General features: G+C 35.7%; 1 protein-coding gene across 1 annotated transcript in view; it reads right to left on the bottom strand.

Annotated features, from left to right (window-relative positions):
• The window catches only part of GBE1 (1,4-alpha-glucan branching enzyme 1), a 245,737-nt gene that overhangs the window by 70,895 nt on the left and 151,876 nt on the right, over window positions 1-22,966 (bottom strand). Inside the window, 3 exon segments of the mRNA NM_001081940.3 lie at window positions 3,318-3,416; window positions 8,491-8,618; window positions 10,763-10,878. Of these exon segments, the coding sequence (NP_001075409.1) occupies window positions 3,318-3,416; window positions 8,491-8,618; window positions 10,763-10,878 (343 nt within the window).

Raw genomic sequence — 22,966 nt, 5'->3', positions numbered from 1 at the left:
GACAACAGCAAATGCTATTGTGCAAGGATGTACAGAACCCGGATCTCTCCAATGTTGCTGGTGGGAATGTAAAATGGTATAGGCCACTCTGGAAAATAGTTTGGCGCTTTCTTAAACAATTAAACATCCAACTACTACTCAGTAACTGCACCTTTGGGCATTTATCCTAGAGTAAGGAAAACTTAGGGTCATACAAAAACCTGTAGGCAAATGTTTATGGCAGCACCTGGAAACAACTCGAATGTCTTTTTTTTCTTTTTAAAGGTTTTATTTTTTTCCTTTTTCTCCCCAAAGCCCCCCGGTACATAGTTGTACATTTTTAGTTGTGGGTCCTTCTAGTTGTGGCATGTGGGATGCCACCTCAGCGTGGCTCGATGAGCGGTGCCATGTGCGCGCCCAGGATTTGAACTGACAAAACACCGGGCCGCCTGCAGCGGAGCGTGCGAACTTAACCACTCGGCCAGGGGGCCAGCCCCACAACTCGAATGTCTTTTAAGGGGCAAGTGATTAAACAAACTGGGGTGTATCTACACCACGGAATATTATTCAGCAATAAATAGGAACGCAGTACTAATACACGCAGCAACCTGGATGACTCTCCAGAGAATTCTGCTGAGTGAAAAATGGCAATCCTGAAAGATTGCATACTGTATGATTCCATTTATATAACATTCTTGAAACAAATTTATAGAAATGGAGATCAGATTAGTGGCTGCCAAAGTTAAGGAGTGATGGGAGCAGGAGGGAAGTAGGTGTGGTTGTAAGGGCAACAAGAGGGAACCTCATGGTGATGAAAGTGTTCTGTATCTTGACTGTCCCAAGGTCAGCACCCTGGCTGTGATCTTGTACTACAGTTTTGCAAGCTGTCACCTTTGGGGAACACTGGTTAAGAGGACACCAGATCTCACTGTATTATTTCTTACAATTGTATGTGAATCTACAATTAGCTTAATATAAAAAGTTTAATTAAAAACTATATATAATAAAAAAGTACTAGGTACACAATACATATTTGGTGGAATTAATGGATAAATGAATGAATTCAATTAAACATTTACATCATCTTTACATGAACATTTCAGTTATTAGATAATAAAAATGACAAAAAAACAAAAGGAGACACAGTAAATTAGGCATATTTTAGATAGTCAAATATTTGTTCAGTAAATGATTAAACTAATATGATATGCCAAACTATTGATTTTGACTACAAGTAGAAAATGGTAAATAATTTGCTTTTGAACAAGAAAAACATGAATGAAATCCAGCATTCCAATCTAACTCACACCCTGTGAGTAGATAACGATGCATGCCATGTACATTCTGGGTACAGCTGTCATTTGGATTAATACACTTTTGTGTTTTATTGGCATTGGAGGGAATGACAGTCATTTATGGAATTATGTTTTTAAATGCACAACTTACAAAAGTAGGGGAAAATCCTGTCTTAGTTTTTTTTTAAATATTACTTTAACTCTGTCTAGTCTTACTAACTAAAGGCCTCACTTTGGCGATGCAAAAATATTTTTAAATAATTATATAAAACAGAAGATGACGAGGGCCAGCCATGTGGCCGATGGTTAAAGTTCCATCCACTCCACTTTGGCAGCCCGGGATTCACAGGTTCCGACCCTGGGCACAGACCTACACCACTTGTCAGCCATGCTGTGGTGGCAACCCACATATAAAAAACAGAGGGGGACTGGCACAGATGTCAGCTCAGGGTTAATCTTCCTCAAGCATAAAAAGAGGAAGATTGGCAGCAGATGTTAGCTCAGGGAGAATCTTCCTCAGCAAAAAAAACAAAAAGAAAAGAAAAGAAAAGAAAAAAAACACAGAAGAAGATGACATCTGCCTTCAGAGAATTTACAATCCGAGAGGACAGGATGTTCGTACCCTAAACACAGGACATGGGTATGATGTACTGCATAGTACAGTACCTTGAGCACACAAAGTACTAAAATGTTTAGTAAGTTAAAGATTTAAAAAGAAACTGCCATCATTACTCAGAGAAGGGAACATCCCAGTGTGATCTATGATTGACTGGAAAATAACTGAAGGTTGGTACAACTAGAAATATTCTTGAATCTGCACAAAGACTGGTGAAGACTTTTCAGCAGGCTGTTAAAAAAGAAGCATTTGGCACTTGTGAGGGGAAAAAGTCTGCCTGGAAGACTAGAAAGATAGAAATAGTAAGAGATGGTGGGTGGATAAAGAACCTTAAAGTAAGGTGAGAAACTTCAAGTCCACAGCATTTTTTTTTAAATAACAAATATAAAGTAACTTTCCCAGGTATTAAAGCTAGAAAACTCATTTGTTTGTTTGCTTGACTTCTAAGTCTAACCTTCATTGTAAAACACCTGCCTTTTGACCTGACAATGTTTGAAGAACCATTAGAACTGGAGAAGTGGAAGTTGTGTTGGTAGAGGTCTAACGTCACGTCACGGCTGTGCACTGCACAAATTGCCTGGGCGGGTCGGAAGACAGGTAAGAGATGACTGCAGTCACCACTTCCTTCGGAGCAGGCTCTATGGTTTTTCACGCCAAGTTAAGCACATCTACCATTGTGATCTCAAGGCACCAGCTCACTTCTGTACTCAAGAGCTCGTCAGAAAGCTGGGATTATTCGATGCATATCTGACTCCTTACACATATTCAGCATTTGATTAAAGACTTGGCCACTCAAAAATGTGCTCTATCAAATCTAAGTCTATGTAACAACTTCAGTCTTTTAGGTAAACATTAAATGAAACAAAACATAATCCAAACTTGAACTGTTACTAAATTTAAAAAAATTCTATTAGAAATGATGTACAATTATTCATTCCTAGTGCCTGACACATGGCAAGGACTTTTAAATGCTGAATGAAGGAATGGGTGAATCGAAATCTGTCGAAGAAAAACCATCCTAAGAAGCAAGTAGTGCGAATTATGGAGTAACTTCTACATTAATTGATGATTTGCAGGCAGAAATGGATGCTTTGATGAACTTTAATGTGTTTTAAATATAGAGCACTAAAGATTTCACATAATTGCATTGTTAATGCAAAATTCCATTTACACAGCTAACATTATATTAATCATATTTTGCCCTTGCCTGAATAATGCATGTATGAATACTTTAAATAAGAACTTTTAGAGGTTTGAGAAGCACCTTATTAAAAAGCACAAGAATCAACACACTAATGAGAGAATTTAATACTTCAATTATAATACCTGTAACTAATGAGCACAACTAAGAAATAAATCAAAGAAATAATAAATAAACCAACATAATACATATATCCACAGGAAAAAATAATTACATATAATCTTACCTGGATCCATTTGTCCGGAATTGCCATGGCTAATCTATAGTCAAAGCCACCCCCTCCCTGGGAAATCGGAGAACACAGAGCCGGCATTCCTGAGACATCCTAAGACAAAGTACATCAGCATCATCAGCTCGCGCTGCTCAAAGGTTTACTAAATAGCCTTCTGACAGCAAAGTCAGAGCCAATAAAGAAAAACAATAAATAGGGGCACGTGTTTTTGGAGCATTTTGGAACATAACTGTGAAAGTAGATAAAATTGTGATAGCATATCTCATTTCCTAATAAGATTATGTGTAATCTCCTGTAAACTGCAGGACAACTTTGATCTCGCAAAGTTATTTTTCTCTTTTCCTTGGTATCACACAGAGAACACAAAATAGTAAACCTATCACTGCTAAAGCATAGTTTCTTTTTTTGTGGTGAGGGATTGGCCCTGGGCTAACATATGTTGCCAATCTTCCTCTTTTTGCTTGAGAAAGATTGTTGCTGAGCTAACATCTGTGTCAATCGTCCTCTATTTTGTATGTGGGATGCTGCCACAGAGTGGCTTGATGAGAAGTGTGTAGGTCTGTGCCCGGAATCCGAACCCATGAGCCCTGGGCCACCGAAGCAGGGCACATGAACTTAACCACTAAGCCACTGGGCTGGCTCCTAAAACATAGTTTCTTAGACTTATATTTGGGCTACTGTATGAACACTTTTTACTAGCTGTTGCTTTCATAAAACACAAAAATACATGTGGCATATATCTGTTATACCTGTTCCCTCTGTATACAGCACTGACATGGAGTGTACTTGGTGAGCACTTAGCTTCCAACGAAACGGAAAATAGAGTTAGTACATTAAGAGTGAAGCAACAGATGGCATTCACTACAGTCAGTTATGCTTGCAAAGGGGCTCTGAGGTCATCTCGCGGATCTCCTCATTTAGAAGATACAGAAGCCAGGGCTTATTGAGGTGTAGGGCTCTCTAAAGATATATGCTTCTCAAAGGCAGAGCCAGGATTCAGATGTCGGGCCTTTCGACAGTGTCTTTCTACTCTGTCATGCCACCACTAGGTTATGATAATCAAATAAAAAAACAATCAAACAGGTAAGTAAAAAAAGAAAATTGGTATAAGGACCCCACTGTAACAAAATACATTATTGTAAAAACTGCAGCAAAATATGAGCCAAGTACTAGCAATTCTAACTCCACAATGTTTCAAATAAATCCTTTCCCTTCGCTCCATTTCTACAGCCACTATCTTACTTAATCTTCATTTTGCTTGCTTGGACCATTTTATTTCCAAATGGAACCCCCCCATGTCCAGTTTCTTTTCACACCCACTGCTGCCAAATTAACATCTTGTGAGTCTGTTCCTATTACTGCGCGTCAATAGCTTTCAACAGCCGACAACTGAAAACTTAAACTCCGTCGCTTAAATTCAACAATCATACTTTCAGCATTGATGATATAATTTACTCTCTGATGCCTCACTTGCTATTAGAATGTAAGACTCATGAGGCAGGCGTTTTGTTGCTGTTGCTGTCGTTCCCTGATACACGCCAGGAGTCTAGAGTAGTGAAGAGGACCCGGCACAAAGCAAGAACTCAATAAGTATTTGCTAAGTGGATGAATGAAGATGCTTTCAAGGATTTAAAGATAAACAACACATAGTATTTGACCTGCAGGATTGATAAACTAGAACCTGAATAAACATGCACACACTTACTGTCATGAAATGACAATGTGATGTAGTGGTTATTATCGTTAACTGAAGGAAAGAGAAAGTGCAATGGAGAGACCTACATCTTTCCACCATTATTTCCACTATTTCAAGTATTAAAAACATCATCAGCTTTGAGATAGTTACTCCTCCCTGTGGTTGTCACAAGCTTTTCTATGCGTGTCATTGCCCAAGCTCTTCCTTGGATTATTATCCTTATTTCCTGTAAAAGATTATCACATACCCTGAGCTCTCTGCGACCTAACGCACACGCTTCCTCTTCCGTAAGATCATCCCCAAACTCTTTCCCCAAAAAAGCTGGAAAAAAAGAAAGAGATGACCTCCCTGGACTTCCAAAAGAATTCATTGCTTTCTAATGGCAGAGAGGTACAGTTAAATACGAGAATATGGTGAAACACATCCATAAGAAAACAAAATATTTCTCAATGATATCTTATTTCTATATAGTACTTTATAGTTTACAAAAGTGAAAAAAGAAATTTAAAAAAGTGAAAAAGAATGAATGGTTAAAAGAATCCACTTTAAAAGAAGTTATACTTATCAAAATATGTCACATTTTCACAGATATGATAGGAATTCAGTTCAATTCCTTATAAACACTGACTGAATATGTATTAAATATCAGGCACCTATGTTACACACTTGAATTACAGATACAATGCCTTCCTAGAAGAGTTTTCATAAGACTGGTGATAGGCTGGTATTAAAAATCAAGATAAGGGGCCAGCCCAGTGGCGCAGCAGTTAAGTTCGAAGGTTCTGCTTCTGCGGCCCGGGGTTCACCAGTTCGGATCTCGGGTCCAGACATGGCACTGCTTGACAAGCCATGCTGTGGTAGGCGTCCCATGTATAAAGTAGAGGAAGATGGGCATGGATGTTAGCTCAGGGCCAGTCTTCCTCAGTAAAAAGAGGAGGACTGGCAGCAGATGTTAGCTCAGGGCTAATCTTCCTCAAAAAAAAAAAAAATTAAGAATCAAGATAATTTTTTTCAAGAAAATAATAAGGTGTATTCTATATTTGGTCTAATGGTAGTTTTAGGAAATAGTTTGATAGGAAATAAAATCTAAGAAAAATATTTGGACACCAACTGGTCTTGACTCCTAAATCTGAATCCTAGAAAGCTGCCCCTTTAATGAATATGAGATATTTGCAGCTTTCTTTAGAAAATGGAGAGTTATTGACTACCCTTTTAAAATCTAAAACTAAAAAACAGATTAACATAAAGGTCACTAGCATAAATATAGTTCAAATATAAACAAGTTGATACCAACACAGTACAGTAAAATAATCATATGTGTTTCAAAGGAAGTTGAAATAGTTTTAGTTCTTTAATATTTAAAGATTACTTATGACTATTCTGGAGTGGGGGGAGAACCTCAATTAAAAATGTCTTTAATTAATATAAAAAATATAATAATGTGGAATGGTCGATATATTCTAGAAAAAAAGGCTTTAAATTTAATAACTGTCTTTATAAATAAATTCAAATTTCTACTGTAGGACTTTATATAAATTATATTACTTATTTATTATACCACATTGCTTTCTCTTTTTTTTAAAGATTGGCACCTGGGCTAACAACTGTTGCCAATCTTTTTTTTTTTTTTTCTGCTTTATCTTCCCCAACCCCCTGTACATAGTTGTATATCTTAGTTGCAGGTCCTTCTAGTTGTGGGATGTGGGACGCCGCCTCAACATGGCCTGAAGAGCGGTACCATGTCCGCGCCCAGGATCTGAACCCTGGGCCGCCGCAGCAGAGCACGCGAACTTAATCACTTGGCCATGGAGCTGACCCACCACATTTCTTTCTTAAAAAAAAAGTTCATGAGGATCAATTCCACATTTTGAAGTGACTCCCACTAGACAGAAAAGTGATGTATTGAAATTGAAGTAGTTTTCAATTTAAGTAGAATAAATTGAAGACACATCTTGTTAAAAAAAAAAATCTAAAACCAAGTAACACAAAGTCGGCTAAAGTCTCAAAGTTTCATTGGTAGAAACACTGATAATCAGACAAGAGCTCCCTAGATGATGAAACTATTCTACTTGAAATGAACGGAAAGATCAATGTAACAATTTTAAGTTTCATCAATTAAATAATTGCTGCTTTTTCTTCAGTACCCACTTTTGATTTGTGCTGTCATTAATTGTTTGTAGTAATTTGAAACATAATGTCTCTGCTTTGAATTGCCATAAATATAACTGGCAAACTAATTAACTTTTTTGATGTTTGACAGATAAAATTAAAATATATAAAAGACAAACTAAAAGTTTGAAATACACTCTGATTGATGTTAAACGATATTCAGCACATAAAGTATTAGCAAGACTTATAAGCTATGACCACATGCAGGAAGGGAGAGCATGTGAAATAATACAGGGTATCAAAAGGGTATTATAATTGTGGATTTTTAAAAATTCTATATAAGAATTTATTGCAGGAATTTAGGGTCCATCGCTCTATTTCTATTCCTAGAAGATATTTAGAAGGAAAGAGGCCTAAAGAGAGTAACTGGTCTCTATCCAGAGATAAACGAGGGAATCATACCACCTAGCTGGAGTTTGGGGTTTTGAGAAATGATGGACAGAAAAAAGCCTGTACACATAAAAAACACCACAGGAAGGAGACTGTCACCTCTGCATTCATTTCAATGAACTTAATGCCAACAATGTGAGAATACACCTTAACTCTGAGTCTTCTAGCAATAGTCTTACTATTTTTATATGCTAACCACAACACTTCGTATAGAACAGTTTTAACATACTAAATCCAATTTTAATAATAATTCTTAGTTAGAAAACTCAGAAAACCAAAGGGATTTTACTATTAAATCTAAATTAGCATAGGCATTTAACAAACTTCTTAATTTATCACATTTATCACCAAGAGGGGAATTGTCAATTATGTATATACCGAATTCTATCATTACATTGCAGCTTTGGGACAGTTAATCAGGAACCTTCAGTACTCATGAATAACTAGTGAACATTTGGCAGCTGGAGAGCAGGTACGTAAACAAGAAAGGTAAGCGCATCAGAAGCAGAGAGGCTGCAGAGAAGCGTGCGGGCAGCCATCCATACCACTCTAACGACTAAACCAGGAAAGAAAAGATAAGTAAATAAATAGACAGGCGCACATTAATATTCAATTCTTTTCTCTGCTGAAGGTCTCATGGTGAAGAACCTGTCCACTGATTAGGATATTTCACTTTCTAACCACTGGCATTTTCTCAACAATGGAATGATAAGTAATTAGCGTACACTATCTGCTAATAGGAGAACTGAATTCTAAAGGATATGCTGCCTACACAAGGCAGCTGCACTACAGTCAGGGAACAATTTCAGTTACGCAATTATTGATAACGTGAGACTGATTATTCAAATAGTGTGTGCTGACCAACGCTCTCCATTAAAGGGGGTCAGAGGGCAGAGATCATTATGGCTTTACCTCAGCTATTGTGATAGAATCCGGATACAACGTGTGAACCAAATGATTGGCCAGCATGAGATAAGTCAAGGCGTCTTCATCTACTTGGAGTCCAAAATATTCATGGTAATCACCTGAAAAGCTTGCACCTAGAGAAAGGAAAATCAACATGGATGCATTATGTTAACACGCAAGTCTTAACTCTGCACAAATGCCCCCACCAACTAGTTTGTTGATATCAGTTCTGTTATCATAGGAAAGTGTAACGAGTCTCGATACCACACAACGTTACCATCAGCAAATCTATGATCAACTTAGAAAAGTACTCCACATCAACTTCCAGAGTTCGGACAATACTACAATTCAATTTTTGTTTCACAAAAGCAAACAAACAAAAACACTTGATTTAAAATTTTAATTTAACTTTAACTGAATTTTACAGCAGAAAAATAAAATGAAACGATACTGAAGAGAATTCCAAATTTCAACTTTTAGATATTTTTTTTGTCACATCAAGAGATGTTAATGTTAGCTAGCTCCTATTAGGGACCTGTGACATAAAGAAAAGCAAATATGAAAAACATCATAAAATTAAGACATAATGTTTATAGAATTTTAATATGGGCTTCCATTTATCCAATATGGATTTCCTATGACAAAAAGATTTTAACATTCTCCTACCTCCTTCCACCTCCCCTTCCTCCACCACCTAATCTGGGCTGCTTATGGCATATTTCACTTACTGGGTTATACTGTTTACTTTCTATTCCTTCAGTTGTCTGCTCTTATTTTTAATTAAATCAAATTACTGCTCAACACCTACCTATTTTTCCTCTGCTTCCCTTTATCTAAATTCTTTATTTTGACTCACTTTTTTCAGTTTGCTGGATTCCATCACTGAAAGATATTTTCATGTATAATTATGGACATTTTATTCCACAGGCTCTTTCAAATTTATAACTCTATGGCAATTCAACTATCAAATTCTTGAGTGACACTTTGTTTCCCTAAGGATTTTGTAGACATTGCTGATGGCAATGGAGTAGTTCATATGAGTCCAGCCCTTTTTTCATCCATGCAGGTAAATTGCTTTTTCTTGCTAAATGTCACCTGATGAACTTTTCTTTATCACTGAATTTTATAAATTAAACACTCTGTGTCTTGATGTTAATTGCTTTATCTCAATTTTTTTCTGATATATTATGTGTTCTTTTGCAATTTTAGTTTCGGTTTTTTCCCTCTCATTTCAAAGGGGGAAAACATGTTAAGTAACTCAGAGTGTGTTTCTTTACCATTTCATGGGCTCTCTACCCATAAAAAGTATATCCTATATCCATGGACTTCAGTTCATTTCCCCAATTCCAAAATTCCTAGGAAAATACCCAGCCCTCAGCAGAGGGAGTTTCTACAGGGGCGTGTAGGAGTTTTAATCTAGAAGAGGATCTTTCCGGAATTTGGCCACGCTTGCCTTTTTCATCCCCTAAGTCAGCTTCTCTCCAAACTGGAGAATATGCTTCAAACCTGTCATGTTTTATAGATTCAACTTCTTTCCTAGGAACACTTCACGGGGGCAGCACCAGGGCCAGAAACAGATAGCAGCATGCTTTGAATAAAGCTTCTTTCTTGGCAGCCACTTTTCCAGATTTACAGCCTAAAGTCCCTTTTTTGGAGTGGCTGTTGCTGGTAAATATTTGGTCATTAAAAAATAATAACTGTTCGCCATGTGATCTATTGAGGGATTAGGATTCTGTGATCCTACTTCTTTGTACAATTTTTAAACTAAAGATCTCTGATCAATATTTTAATTACAAATTAATTTACAATTTAATTTTAACTGAGTACATCTATATTTAAAATATACATACTTTCTTCAATGTTTAATATGCAAAGGAACCCACATGTTCACAAATGTTCTCATTTATTCTTTTTGTTATTTATTTTTCATTGCAAATGCTGTCACGTTCACAGGCTGAGTATGCTGCAATAAATACTTTCCTTAAAAAACGTTTTTAAAAGAAAGCTACATACTAAGGATAGCATATTATTAAGTAGATATATTTCAAGGAGAATCATTGTCTTTCATTTGCTTATACAATGTACTTATACCCAACCTCTTGCCAAAAAAAATCAGAAGTGACTAGAGAAAAGCAATACGCATCATAACTAATGAAATCCAAGCCAACAATAACAGTCATTGCAGCTTCTGTAACTGAACCCCAAACTTGGTTATAATCTTCCAGTAAAAAACAAAATAAAATCATTAGTTATGTCTGTAACACATCAGGCTACCTACCAATTCCATGGTGATGATAGAGCATGGATGTAACACCATCAAAACGAAACCCATCAAAGCCATATTCTTCCAACCACCATCTTATGTTTGACAGAAGGAATCTTAAAACTTCCCAGCTAAAATATTAGAGAAATATACATTTAAGAACAATGTATATAATGCTTTCCTTAATTGTTATACATCGTTTGCTGAGAGTTTGAATTAAAATTATAAATCTCTCTCTTAGGAACCATGATGTTTAAAGGAATAATCTCATAGAAAAACCAAAAACTACTAATAATTTACTTCATTTGTTTGATGAAATTCATTCAAAAAGGAAAAATTATTAAATGTCTTTAGCCACAAAAATCACTTAATGTCTGAGAAAAACAGAAAAAATGTGTAAGTCGGGTCTGAAGTGCAGGGACTCCGTCATGTTCAATGTTGTGCCCCCAGCCACTGTGCACTGATTAATACACAGTAGTGCTTACCCCCCAAAAAATCTGTTACTTATTTGTGAATTTTCATCAAGATTTTTCATGTAACATAACCAGTTATTTAGTTTCTCCTTCTAGAAAATATAATTTCATTATCAGTAGAAAAACTGCCTTCAGTGTTTGTCTGCTTAAAATAGCTCCTCGTTCTATAATTTCAAACAGATGCAATTCGGAATAAAAAGTAAGGGAAAAAAGGACTTAAAATCAACCACACGATAAGCAATACTACATTACTAGATTACTGCTTTCCGGGGGTTAAAAAAAGAGACTTAATTACTAAAAACACATGTTTCATAAAGGAAGAAGTTCTACAAGGTAAAGAGTCCTACATCCATAAAAACAGAAAGAGAACAAAGAACTGTTATAACTCAATTAAAAACGCCACATGAAACCAGCTTATTTCAGACAAGTGAAAAGAGGGCCTCAGCAATTAGTATTTTCTAGTCATACGGTTATGGGTGAGTTCTCTATCTTATTATAACCGTGGTTTCAAGACTTTAATACCTCATTTAGTTTAATGACAAAGCAGTAAGAGTGTACACAAATCTCTAACCCAGTTGAAATTTATGCATTTTCTTAAACTTTACATATATTAAAGAGCAATCCGACATGAGTGGAGATGAGGTCATCACAATCAACTCCAGAATTGTAAATCTAAACTTTGGGGAAAGATGAGTGTTCTGGGTAATTAACTGCTTTAAATAAGTTGCTTTGAGTTCTGAAAACTTACTGAAAGTTAAAAAAAAGAAATGAAAAAACAGAAATCCAAGCAATCCAGTAGATAGGAAAAGGGAGCCAGGAGGTTGGTTCTAGATTGTTACGTCCAAGCCATGATAAAGGTAGAATTTGATTATGTTTCTATTAATACATATTCATGTAGGGTTTAAGGAAAAAAATTCTGTTTAACAAAAACAAATGAATGAAAAGAAAGAGGTATTCTTCAACAGAATGAGATCAAAATTACTCTATTTTGTATAGGAATTTCTAATATTTAAACTTTCTTTGAAGATGTTTTTTAAATTAATAAACTACTTTTTTTTTACAGCAGTTTTAGGTTCACAGCAAAATTGAAAGGAAGCATATCTATACTTTTTAAACAAGTTGCTATACGAATATTTCAGAAGGGAGACGAGAATAAATTTGCATATCAATAATCCTTTGTAAATAATGTTTTGGAAAGGATATATCTTTTTCTAATTTGGCCATTTGACTCGTAATGTGTATTTTACTTTTGAAAGGTAAATTGAAAGATATTTTTTTGCCAAAAATATCCCAGAGTAGGAACAAAACCTGTTTAAATACTAAATATCTTGGGTAGATGTATGGAGATACGACCCTGTAACCCAGAGAGGACAAACTGTCTGGACTGTGACAGGCACCTCTGCATTGTTTAGCTTGCAGAGTACTTTAAATTTTTCAGTTTCAATTTCTGTAGACAGAACATGTATTTTCTAGCTCATCCCAGTCCCTGCCTGCCTTCCACATTTTCACATACCAATGCTATTTACTTATTTACATCACCAGCTCGGGCTTGTGAACACTTGCTGTCAATTTCTAACATAAATATCATGGACTGGATGTTTTCCGGGTAGACACAGGTTCAAATGTGAAAACTGTGTCCTAATATCCCTACAAAAATAAAAGAAAAATAAGAGCCAATGTTACAATTCAACGAAAAACAGAAAAAAGAGATGATGTGAATTTAATAACTGGAAAAAAAGCATTGCCCAATATCACATAGTTGATTAAAGGCAGAATTACTAAATGTCCTTCCGATTCCTGCTACTACAATATTTAATCCAGTCTCTTTTTGACCAAAAGGAGTAATAAAATTGCATTTAACATATTAAAAGAAAAAGACATCTTTAGCTGTAACTATGTGAGTAAAGAGATTCTCGGCATGGATGAACAGGAGAAGAATTTCCGGCGGGGATCAGAAAAGAAAGAATAAGAACAATGGAGGATCTAATTAAAAAGTTCTAACAGGTTAAAAAAAAACTAAAGTCTATTCTTCAAACCTCTAAAATGCTCTTAAACTGAAACAATGGCTAAACAACATAAACAATCCTAAAAAAAATCACCACAAGATTAAACTAATAGGAATAAATCAAACCTGTACTGCTTTCAGAATAATTGGTTTGACTATATTTTATGAATCATTAATGAAACATAAAATAGATGTGTTGTCTCTAGAGACAGAAAAGAGACACTTAAAATTTACAGGAGAGCAAACTTTCTAGAACAGAAATAGTAAAGAAATTAAATTTGGAATGTTTTATTTTTTTAACAAAATCTCAGGCAATACCTAACAGGAAAAACAACCAGGCTTAAATTTTTAAAGTTAGTAGCAACAAATGAAAGCAAAAGTTAAATATATCAATTCTCGGATTATATCCATTTTCTAAAAATAGTTTAGTAAAAAGAGTTAAGTAAAACAAACAGACTAGTATTACAAGGGTAACATTTTATAAACCAGCCTTTGTTGTTTAAGAAAAAATGAACTATCAGTGCAGAAAATAGGAGCAAAGACAGACTTATAAATATGTTCCCAATATTTCTGTGGTCCAAATGTTTTGTCTCTGATCATCTTAGCATGACAAATCTAGACAGAGTAATTCACTCTCTATAAAATCAGTGTCCTGATGAAAATAATTTTAAAACACATTCTTGTATTCAGGTCACAAAATCAGGTTTACGGATCTAGCAAGACAGAGAACCAGGAAGACTGAGGTTGGAGTTTATAAAATAACCCCCATGCACATGAATACTTGCATGAACACAATTCAGAACTCAAAGTTAAAAACGGTAGGTCATAGAGCATTTATAGTGTTATTGAAACGAAGATGTAGTTTTCTTTTTCTTACACTATGTAAACATCCAACTTAACGGAGACAATGTATTTAACTATTATGTATATACATTTATCCCAGATCACTGTAGTTCAATCACAAGAGGAAAGCTGAGCCAGGGGTCCTCCAGACCACCTCTAGGTCCAGTGATTCACTGGGAGGACGCACAGGACTCAGCATATGGTCGCGCTCACAGCTATGATTACAGCAAAAGGATAAACAGCAAAATCAGCAAAGGGAAAGCACACGGGGCAAAGTCCGGAGGAGTCTAGGCGCAAGCTTCCAAGAGTCCTAACCAGGTGGAGTCACAACAAATTCCTCCAGCAACAAACTCTCACCACACTTGTGAAGTGCTGTCTATGGGGAAGCTGATTAGAGACTCAGTGCCCAGCAGGTTTATTGGGTGGCCGGTGACTGGGCATCCTGTGTCTTAGGGCGTGTCAAAATCTAGACTCCCAGAAGGAAAGCGGGTGTTCAGCATAAGACACATTGTTTATAGCAGGAGTTTAGGAGCAGGGAGCCATTGTTTTCAATTCCGGGAATGGTGAGAACCTTCCCGAAACCCAAGTTCCCAGGCACAGGCCAAGCGCCAATCTCGCAGGCAGGCGCTTCTAAGGATAGCAGTTTTAGTCCAGCTATATCAGCTCTTTTCTGCACAAAAGCAGAGCCTAATATTTGTTACATAATTATAAAAGACTTACTATAGGTTACTGGAGAAAAAATTCTTCTAAAGGCATTTTATTTCAGACAGACTCAACCTCAAAACCAAGAATCTAAATACCTAAGGACCCCTGGCTGAGGTACTCTGCTCTGTACTCTACCTTCCAGCCATCACATGGATAACAAAATCATGAAGCTTGCACGTGAATGAACTAGTTCACCGAATCTAAGATTTGCCTTTTAAATAGGACACTAGAACAAGCTTAAGGAATATGTACCAGTGAAAATACAAATTTCTGAAAGATGTCTATTGCTATTTCAACTATCATAATTTTCCAATTCAGCACCCATAAATTCCATTTTTCCTTCTTTGGGGGGTTGAGAAGAAGAACAGTTATGATGTATTCCAAATTACAACTGCATTAGAAATATTACTCAACATGGAGTAATAAATGAACTGAATCATCTCACTTGAATGGTTTGCCTTGAGTCAAAGTATGAAAATGTCTGGCAAAGGGTACAATAAAAAAGGCAATTTACTTTTCCTACCTCAAAATGTCATCAGACAGCCTATAACACAGTTGATATATTCAGTTGATTAGAGTCCCATAAAGACAGAAAGCGGAATTTAAGAGCACAGTTTTACTTGGTGTGTCCAGCAGACAAGGCGGGGCTCTGATTTTAAGACCAGACCATTGACACATGGCTTTTAAAGCCTGTCCTTAGAAACCACAGGGCGCCCTAGTTTCCAAACAATTATGGAGCCAGGTGCTAACTTTCAGAAGGTGATGCCAAAAGATATACCTTAGTGGCCAGCATGAATGTGTATGAAAAGTGACATATGTTAGTTATTAGCCTTATATCTTAAACTAACATATGAGTTAGAAACTAATATGTCATCTACACTGCCTACAGTCAATTGATTAGTTTACGCATGTTTTTTATGAAGCAAAAATCCCTAAAATCCAGAAAAGAATAATGAAGAGCAGCTGACTTTCTTATGAATCATAAACCATTAAAAACGTTTAAATCACAGATGTCTGATATAGAAACCAAATACATCAAATATACATTGAAGTATTTCTGGCAATCAAAATAATCAGGATTCTAATTGGTTTAGATGTCTGAAATCTTCAACCTGTAATCAAGTAATGAGGATTTATTAAGGAAATTTTGTCACACACAGATAATCCCAATATTAAGGTTTTTAGGAAATATCCCTAAAATCAAAAACTGTTGATTCTCTCACATTCTGCCAATGAAATTTATAATGAAATAAAACAGTCACATTTTCTTATTGAGGAAGTATAATCAGATATAACAGCATCTATTAGATGACGTTACATTTTCTTATTCAAACCTATCTGCCTAATGTATTTATTTGTCCCGAATAATTTCTGGGATTTTCAAAATAAGCAGCTTAGTCCACTGGATGTTATTAAACCTACTAATATTGTAAACTAATAAATAGGAGGCATTATTAAACAGCAACTAAATATCAAAAATATGAAGAAAAATCTATATATTTCTCAGCTATTCCACAGTCTTTGAGGCTGAATGGCTATTAAATGGCATATCATAAAACCATGAGGAAAACCACATGCTTTGATCTGGGTATTTCAAGAAAGGCAGTAGACTGACCTTGGATAAAGGAGGTACTCTGAGACTTTTTCTTTCATGAAAAACATATGGCATGTCAAATAAAAGGATAGAGTCTTAAATTACAATAAAAATAACATTTTTTAAGGAAGATACTATGAAGTGTCACCTTCAAAAAGCAGGTATTAATCTAACTTCCTACTCTATTTTTCAAAATTAAAAAAACCTCATCTATCAGTTTGTTTAATTAAATTAACCAATAAAGACAAGAATGTTATATTTTTGTCTATACTTTGTCAATAGAAATTATACTTTTTGAGTAAATTGGGATTGATTAAAAGAAAAACTTGATCAAATGTGATTATTCATATCTAATGCTAGACAGCAGTATCATCAGTAATAAAATGGATCTGGATTTTTAGACACTGAGAATTATATTGAAGCTATTGTATAGATTAATTTCAAATAAAATTTGGTAGCAAGCAGCACAAAACTCTAGTGAGACAAATTGTTAATTCAACTACTAAAAATCTGTAACAATACAAATTTCAGAACATATGTAGTTATAAAATATGATTGTGAAGTTTTCTTTTCAGTGTTACACTATCTTCCGGATTTCCCCCTGCGTGACTTTATTTTATATAAATTAATATATAGTGTAATCGTATTATATCCACTGAGCCCTAGTTATCTATATTCATCATTACAATAAAACATTTTCTTTCCGTTAAGGCCTAAATTGTACTTGGCTAATTAAATATTGCATTAAAATTACCTCTATTTGTACTATCTATAAGTCTAATCAGGTATTCTCTAGGAAATAAGTAGGAAATGATAGCATATTGTATCTTTATGCACTAAATGCTTCCAATTATACTTTTACTAGAAGAAAAAAACAAATTGAGAAATTTTGTTTGTTTTTTCTCTAATTTAATCCATATTCATAACAAGCTCGGTTAATTGCTCAACTAAGATTAGGAAAAGGCAAACGTGAAGGTGAGTGTGTTTGTGTGTATGTGTGTGTGTGTGTGTAGTAGTAAGGGACCAGCAGTGAGAGCAAAAGTAAAAGTTTTGGTTCTGAAATAAAAGGAAGAGACAAATCTAAAACAACAAATAACGCACTCTGATAATGATCACTCTCAATGATTAAGAAATTAATAAATTTCCATTATTTGTTTTTAAATTGGTTCATATTTCTCCACTTTCTCAAAAAGATTGTTACCAAAGGTGATTTTTGAAAGCATTAATGCTTATAAAATATACTATAAACGTTTTGAGAGAACTTAGAAATATCTTTTTCAAAGTAGAGGACCCAAAAAACTGAGCAGCCCATGGTCCAGAAAGCAGAAAGCCAAGCTAAGTCATCCCCTATAATCAAATACAGGCGAAGTAGTATGTACATTATTACATATCTCATCTGAACAAGACACTGCTCTTCCCCAGAATAAATCACTATAGGTCAGCTAATTACATATACACACACATACATACACATACATATACACATACAAAGACATAGGTTTATAGACACATACACACCCATGTTTTTCAAACACGATTAAAAATCCTCTTACCTATAAAATTGCCGAGATCAAAACAACTGACAGTGACTTGAAATACATAGACATACATCTTTGACAAATATTAAACCATAATTGGCAATCAGCTTTTAACACCTTTTTTAATGGTAAAAGTCTAGAAATATTAACTATTCATATACTTCTCCTTTTTTATTTTTTTCCTTCCGATTGATTGGTAATAAACTATGATATTTAAATAAGCTGTTATAGTACTTCTATTATAGAAAAATACGTTCTTGAACTTGATAATTTCCCATCATCTTATTAAAGTTTACAGTTAGGTATATAACGTTTACTTATTTATATCTAGCCAGCTTCATTTCAAGAGATGCCTCAAAGCATCTTCCAGATAAATACATCCCAACAGCAGCAAAAACAAACGAAGAAAACGCAGGTGAAGGAGAGTAAGGATACTGCAGATATACAAGCATAGAGCATCCGGGAAACAATTTCCTTTCCCAGTCCAAATACTTAGGGTTTTATAGACTATGCTGACTACAAGAGGATTTCCCTCGACTATCACCCCTGCTTCTCCTCTGTCCCTTTTCTCTCTCGTTAGCCTCTCTTCCTTTTCAATTTTCACTGAAGAAGCAAAAGTGAAAGCCTATCAAACTAAACTAGCTATTGCTTGAAATTCATTAAATATATATATATATATATATATATATAAACATTAGTTTGAAAAAATAAAGATATCAGGTGCCCTGGTTTGATCCATTACATGAGAACGTTATGTCATACTTCACTTAAAGAAAATTAACAAAGAATTTGTAATACACAAGTAGCACTGAATTAGGAGTCAGGAAAACTGTTTTCTAGCCAATTTTTAAAAAATCAGTAGAAACATATAATCTCTCTGAACTTTAGTGTGATAATTTTTGAAAAGTGGGCACTAGATTATTTGTTTTCCTTCTAATTTCATATAATTTCATAAACTTTTTCTATTAAAGTGAAAGATCATTTCAAGATAAAAGATCTTGAGTTCCAGGATACAGACTTAATAATTTGAATCATTTCACTAAATGCTAACATAATCCAGACCTAAAGGTTTGCCACCTCAAATATTGTGTTTTAGGCAATAATGGAGTTCTAAATGACATGGAAAAATAAACATCCACATTCAAAAAACAAAACCAAAACAAAGCAGGCCGTCCCCCCAGAAAAATCAAATATAAGAATCATTCACCTACCCAACTCTCCTATCCCAGCTCTACCCATTATTTAAAGCCCAGCACAAGCTTCACAAAATCTTCCTGACTATTCCTTACATTAGTGCTACGTGAAAGACAACAGGAGATAAATCAGTTCATGCAAGTAAGTCCGGTCTTCCCAACTTAACCATTACTGTCTATGTGATAAGAACTATGCCCTACAAGTTTTTTTATTAATTTAAAATAAATTGACATGAACTGAATTAATAATGAACAAAGAAAGCTAAGACACTCATATAATAAAAAATTAACATTTATTTTTTTTAAATCTAACATTAACTCTGAAGCAGTAAAAGAAATAGTTAAATTAATATATGTTACTCATGAAATCCCGTTTTCAGATTCACTGAAATAGAAAATGGAAATTAAGAACAGAACTCTTTACTTCACTGGGATACATCTAAACTTAAACAATGATTATGATACTTTGGATCCCTACGAAAGAGGCTCTGTGATTAGTACGATGTAGGCTTTTTGAGAGGTCTTTTCACGAAGAAAACTAAATAAGAAATTATTTAGTTGGAACACCCAAAAGATTATCCTCTTCCTTTTGCCCCCCAGTTTACAATCCCTGTTTAGGAACCTGTTATAAGTTTATCACTGCAAAAAGTAAAATCATTAAACTCTCCATTAATCGAATTTCTTTATTAATGCATGAATCTGTTTATTAGATATTTTAACACACATAGACATTCACGCAAACATGTACCACAATTAAAAAAAAAATGTTGTATGTCGGGCATCTAGTTAGAGTGAGTTCAGACTGGCCTGTATGGACAGCCTACATTGGAATAAGAATGCTTATGATTAAATATTGAAAATTTCCCAAATGTTACATAAATCTCTGGTGACGACAACAAAAGGAAGAAACCACAAAAACATCAGTATCCTTAAGGAATCATCAACTTCTTTTTGTTTGCTCCAGTCATAAATTTTGCATTTGCACATTGCTGCCTAGATTTTCAAAGCGTTTTGCAATGATTAATTTAACAATCTACCCATATTGCTGTAATATAGCCAAAACTTCTACATATATATAATTTATAATCTCCATATCAGACAGATTAGTGGGCAAAATAGAACTTCTAACATCCAGGAGTATTATTAATGCAGAAATGGGCAGGTGTCACCAAAACATGACTACTTAAAAACAGACTTCTCAAACTCGGGTGCTGTGCCCCTACGGACACACATACACAGTGGTGCATTTTCCTGAGAGTCAATTTAACCTGAGGATTTGGAAGTAAACACAATGAAGTTTTTAAAATTCTAATAACTGCAAAAATATTGAGTGCATACTAAATGCCAGACTTTGGACTAAGTGCTCTGCATGAATTATTCCACGAATTCCCACGACAACCCTCAGAGGTACGCGCTCCAACAGGGGTCGGGACACTTCCTCTCTAAAGGGTCAGGCCTTGCGGGCCACCTTCAGTCTCAGTCTATGTCGCAATGACTTCATTGCTGTTGCTGGGTGAAAGGGGTCACAGGCAATATATGAAAGAAGGGCATGGCTGCGCTTCAACAAAACTTTATTTACAAGAACAAGCAGCAGATCTGGATAGATTTGGCCCACGGGCCATAGTTTGCTGACCCTCGAAATTACAATTCACCTTTTCCAGTGTTAGTACGTAACTTTCACATGGCTGCATAATTGCCTAGCGATAAAGTCAGAATTTGAACTCAGGTCTCTCATTGAAGAATCAAAGCAGCTGCCCGCCGCATACATCCGCCTCTCGAGAGCAATTTAAAGAGACACTTAAGAGTAAAATAAGCACAAATACATTCTAGAGCAAAAGGCAAACTGATGTGTCTGTAAAAGATAAAACAATAGATTATAAGAAACTGTGCATTTGCAGTGGATGCCGGCCCTGCTAAATAAAAGCTTACACTCCTCAGAATATCAGGAGAGTTGGCGAAAAGTTTGAGAAGAATTTAGCCTATGCTTAGAAAATGAGCTTTTTTAAAAAGTCCTAAAATTAAAGTGCTGTAGTATGTTTCAGGGCTCTTTGTCATATACAACGACACAGGATGAATTGCTAAAGCCACACATCTGGAATTATACATAAGTTTATATATACACATATATATATTTATCAATGCCCAGACGCTTTACAAATGTACAGTGTGCAGCCCGGTTGAGAAGCATGACCTACACTCAGGCCAAAACCCTGCCCGGTCAGAGTGACCCTGGCCTGTCACATAAAGGCCCATCTCACTTGTAATAAAACCCGGTCTACAGTTCTGGTTACAAGGTCCCATGCGATCTGGCACCAGTACAATGTTGTGACTTTCTCCTCTCCAGTAAGCGCCAGCTACCGTGCCCTTCTTTCTGTTCCTCAAGCACAATGGAGCTCATCTGAGCCACAAGGACGTCACGCCTCCGCCTGGAAGTCTCTGCTCCGAGTCGGACCAGCTCAACTGACAGGAAGATTTCACTCCAACCTGACCGCTGAGACGCCTTCTCTGGACCGCGGTCACTCTACCCAACCACATCATCTTCATTTGCATTTTGCTTACCACTTAGGTAATACTGTGATCCTTTTCTGGGTTATTGTTCGGTTAATTGTTTTCTCCTTTATTTTCTACATAGCAATTATGTAACACTGTGTAGCAGTGTTTTGATTATTAATCTTATGCAATAAAAAAAAAATCTATGCTTCTAGGGTATAGGTGTCATGTTCATTTTGTTGCTGCTGTACCTGAGCCTGGCAGAGCACCCAGGAACCACACAGTAAACACCTATAAAGTGAAGGAATAAATGAGACACCTGAGGGGCGCCCAGACTTGGAAATCAGGCCTCTCAGTGCACGGTTCTGTACACGCGCCACGTGGCCCCTACCTGGTTGTTTACTTTACTTTGGAGAACAATATGTTATTAACATAAAAACATGATTCAAATTCATTCACAGCCAGTTACATGAGACAGATGAGGAAAAATGAGAAAAAGGAGGTAAAAAATCAATAAAGATGTAAATGTGAGAAGAGAATGAAACAGGTACATAAACCAGTAGAAAAGTCAAGAAAATAATGGCCAATCACAAAAATTAGTATTGCTCTGAAGTATAAATTATGCTTACAATTTTCTGATTTTTTCAAACTATTATGCCATCCCATGTCACATGTCTGGTCCATTGGTTCAAAACTTTCCTTCCCTTTGGCTACAGCAACAGCAGTACTAAGCCAGCACAAGGAAGTCTGTACATGATGTTTCCACGTTTCTCCACCACCATCCAAGATACAATCCTTAACCTTTGATATAGCAAGTTAATCAAAGAATAATTTCAAAGATCTTTTGTCTTACACATACTTGTTAGTCTTTGGCAATAGTTTATTTTATGAAAGGTACACTTCTTTTAAAGATGAAAAAGGGGACTATCTAGTTGAAGACAAATGCATTTTTGTGAGTAAAATATTTGTTGCATTTACAGATAAAAGGCCTACATTTGTTTCTCATAATTCATAAACACTTCATAAGGAAAGACCTCTTTGAAGGCTTATGATCTTATTAAAACAAGACAGAAAAAGTGATTTTGATACATTGAAGGTGGAATACACATTTCTAATGCAGCTTTTAAGAGACAGAGTCTGAGGTGGCCAGCACCTCTGAGGTGCTGCCATCACAGTGGCTGGCTGAAGAGAACCACAGTAGCTCTCTGAAGCTCCAAGCTCCTTCACGACACCTGTGATTGCAGGTGGCTCTACTTGAAAAGAAACGCACCACTTGCGTCTGCAGTGGTGACCACTGTGTCCACAGGGGGTCGGAGGTGACCAGGGTGCTTTCAAGTTCGGTTTCGCAATTCTGACGAACTGGATTGTGAGCACTGAC

Source organism: Equus caballus, chromosome 26 (assembly GCF_041296265.1).
Source record: "Equus caballus isolate H_3958 breed thoroughbred chromosome 26, TB-T2T, whole genome shotgun sequence".
NCBI classification, from domain to species: domain Eukaryota; kingdom Metazoa; phylum Chordata; class Mammalia; order Perissodactyla; family Equidae; genus Equus; species Equus caballus.
The sequence above is the reverse complement of the archived record's forward strand: the minus strand, read 5'-3'. Positions and strand labels throughout refer to the sequence as shown.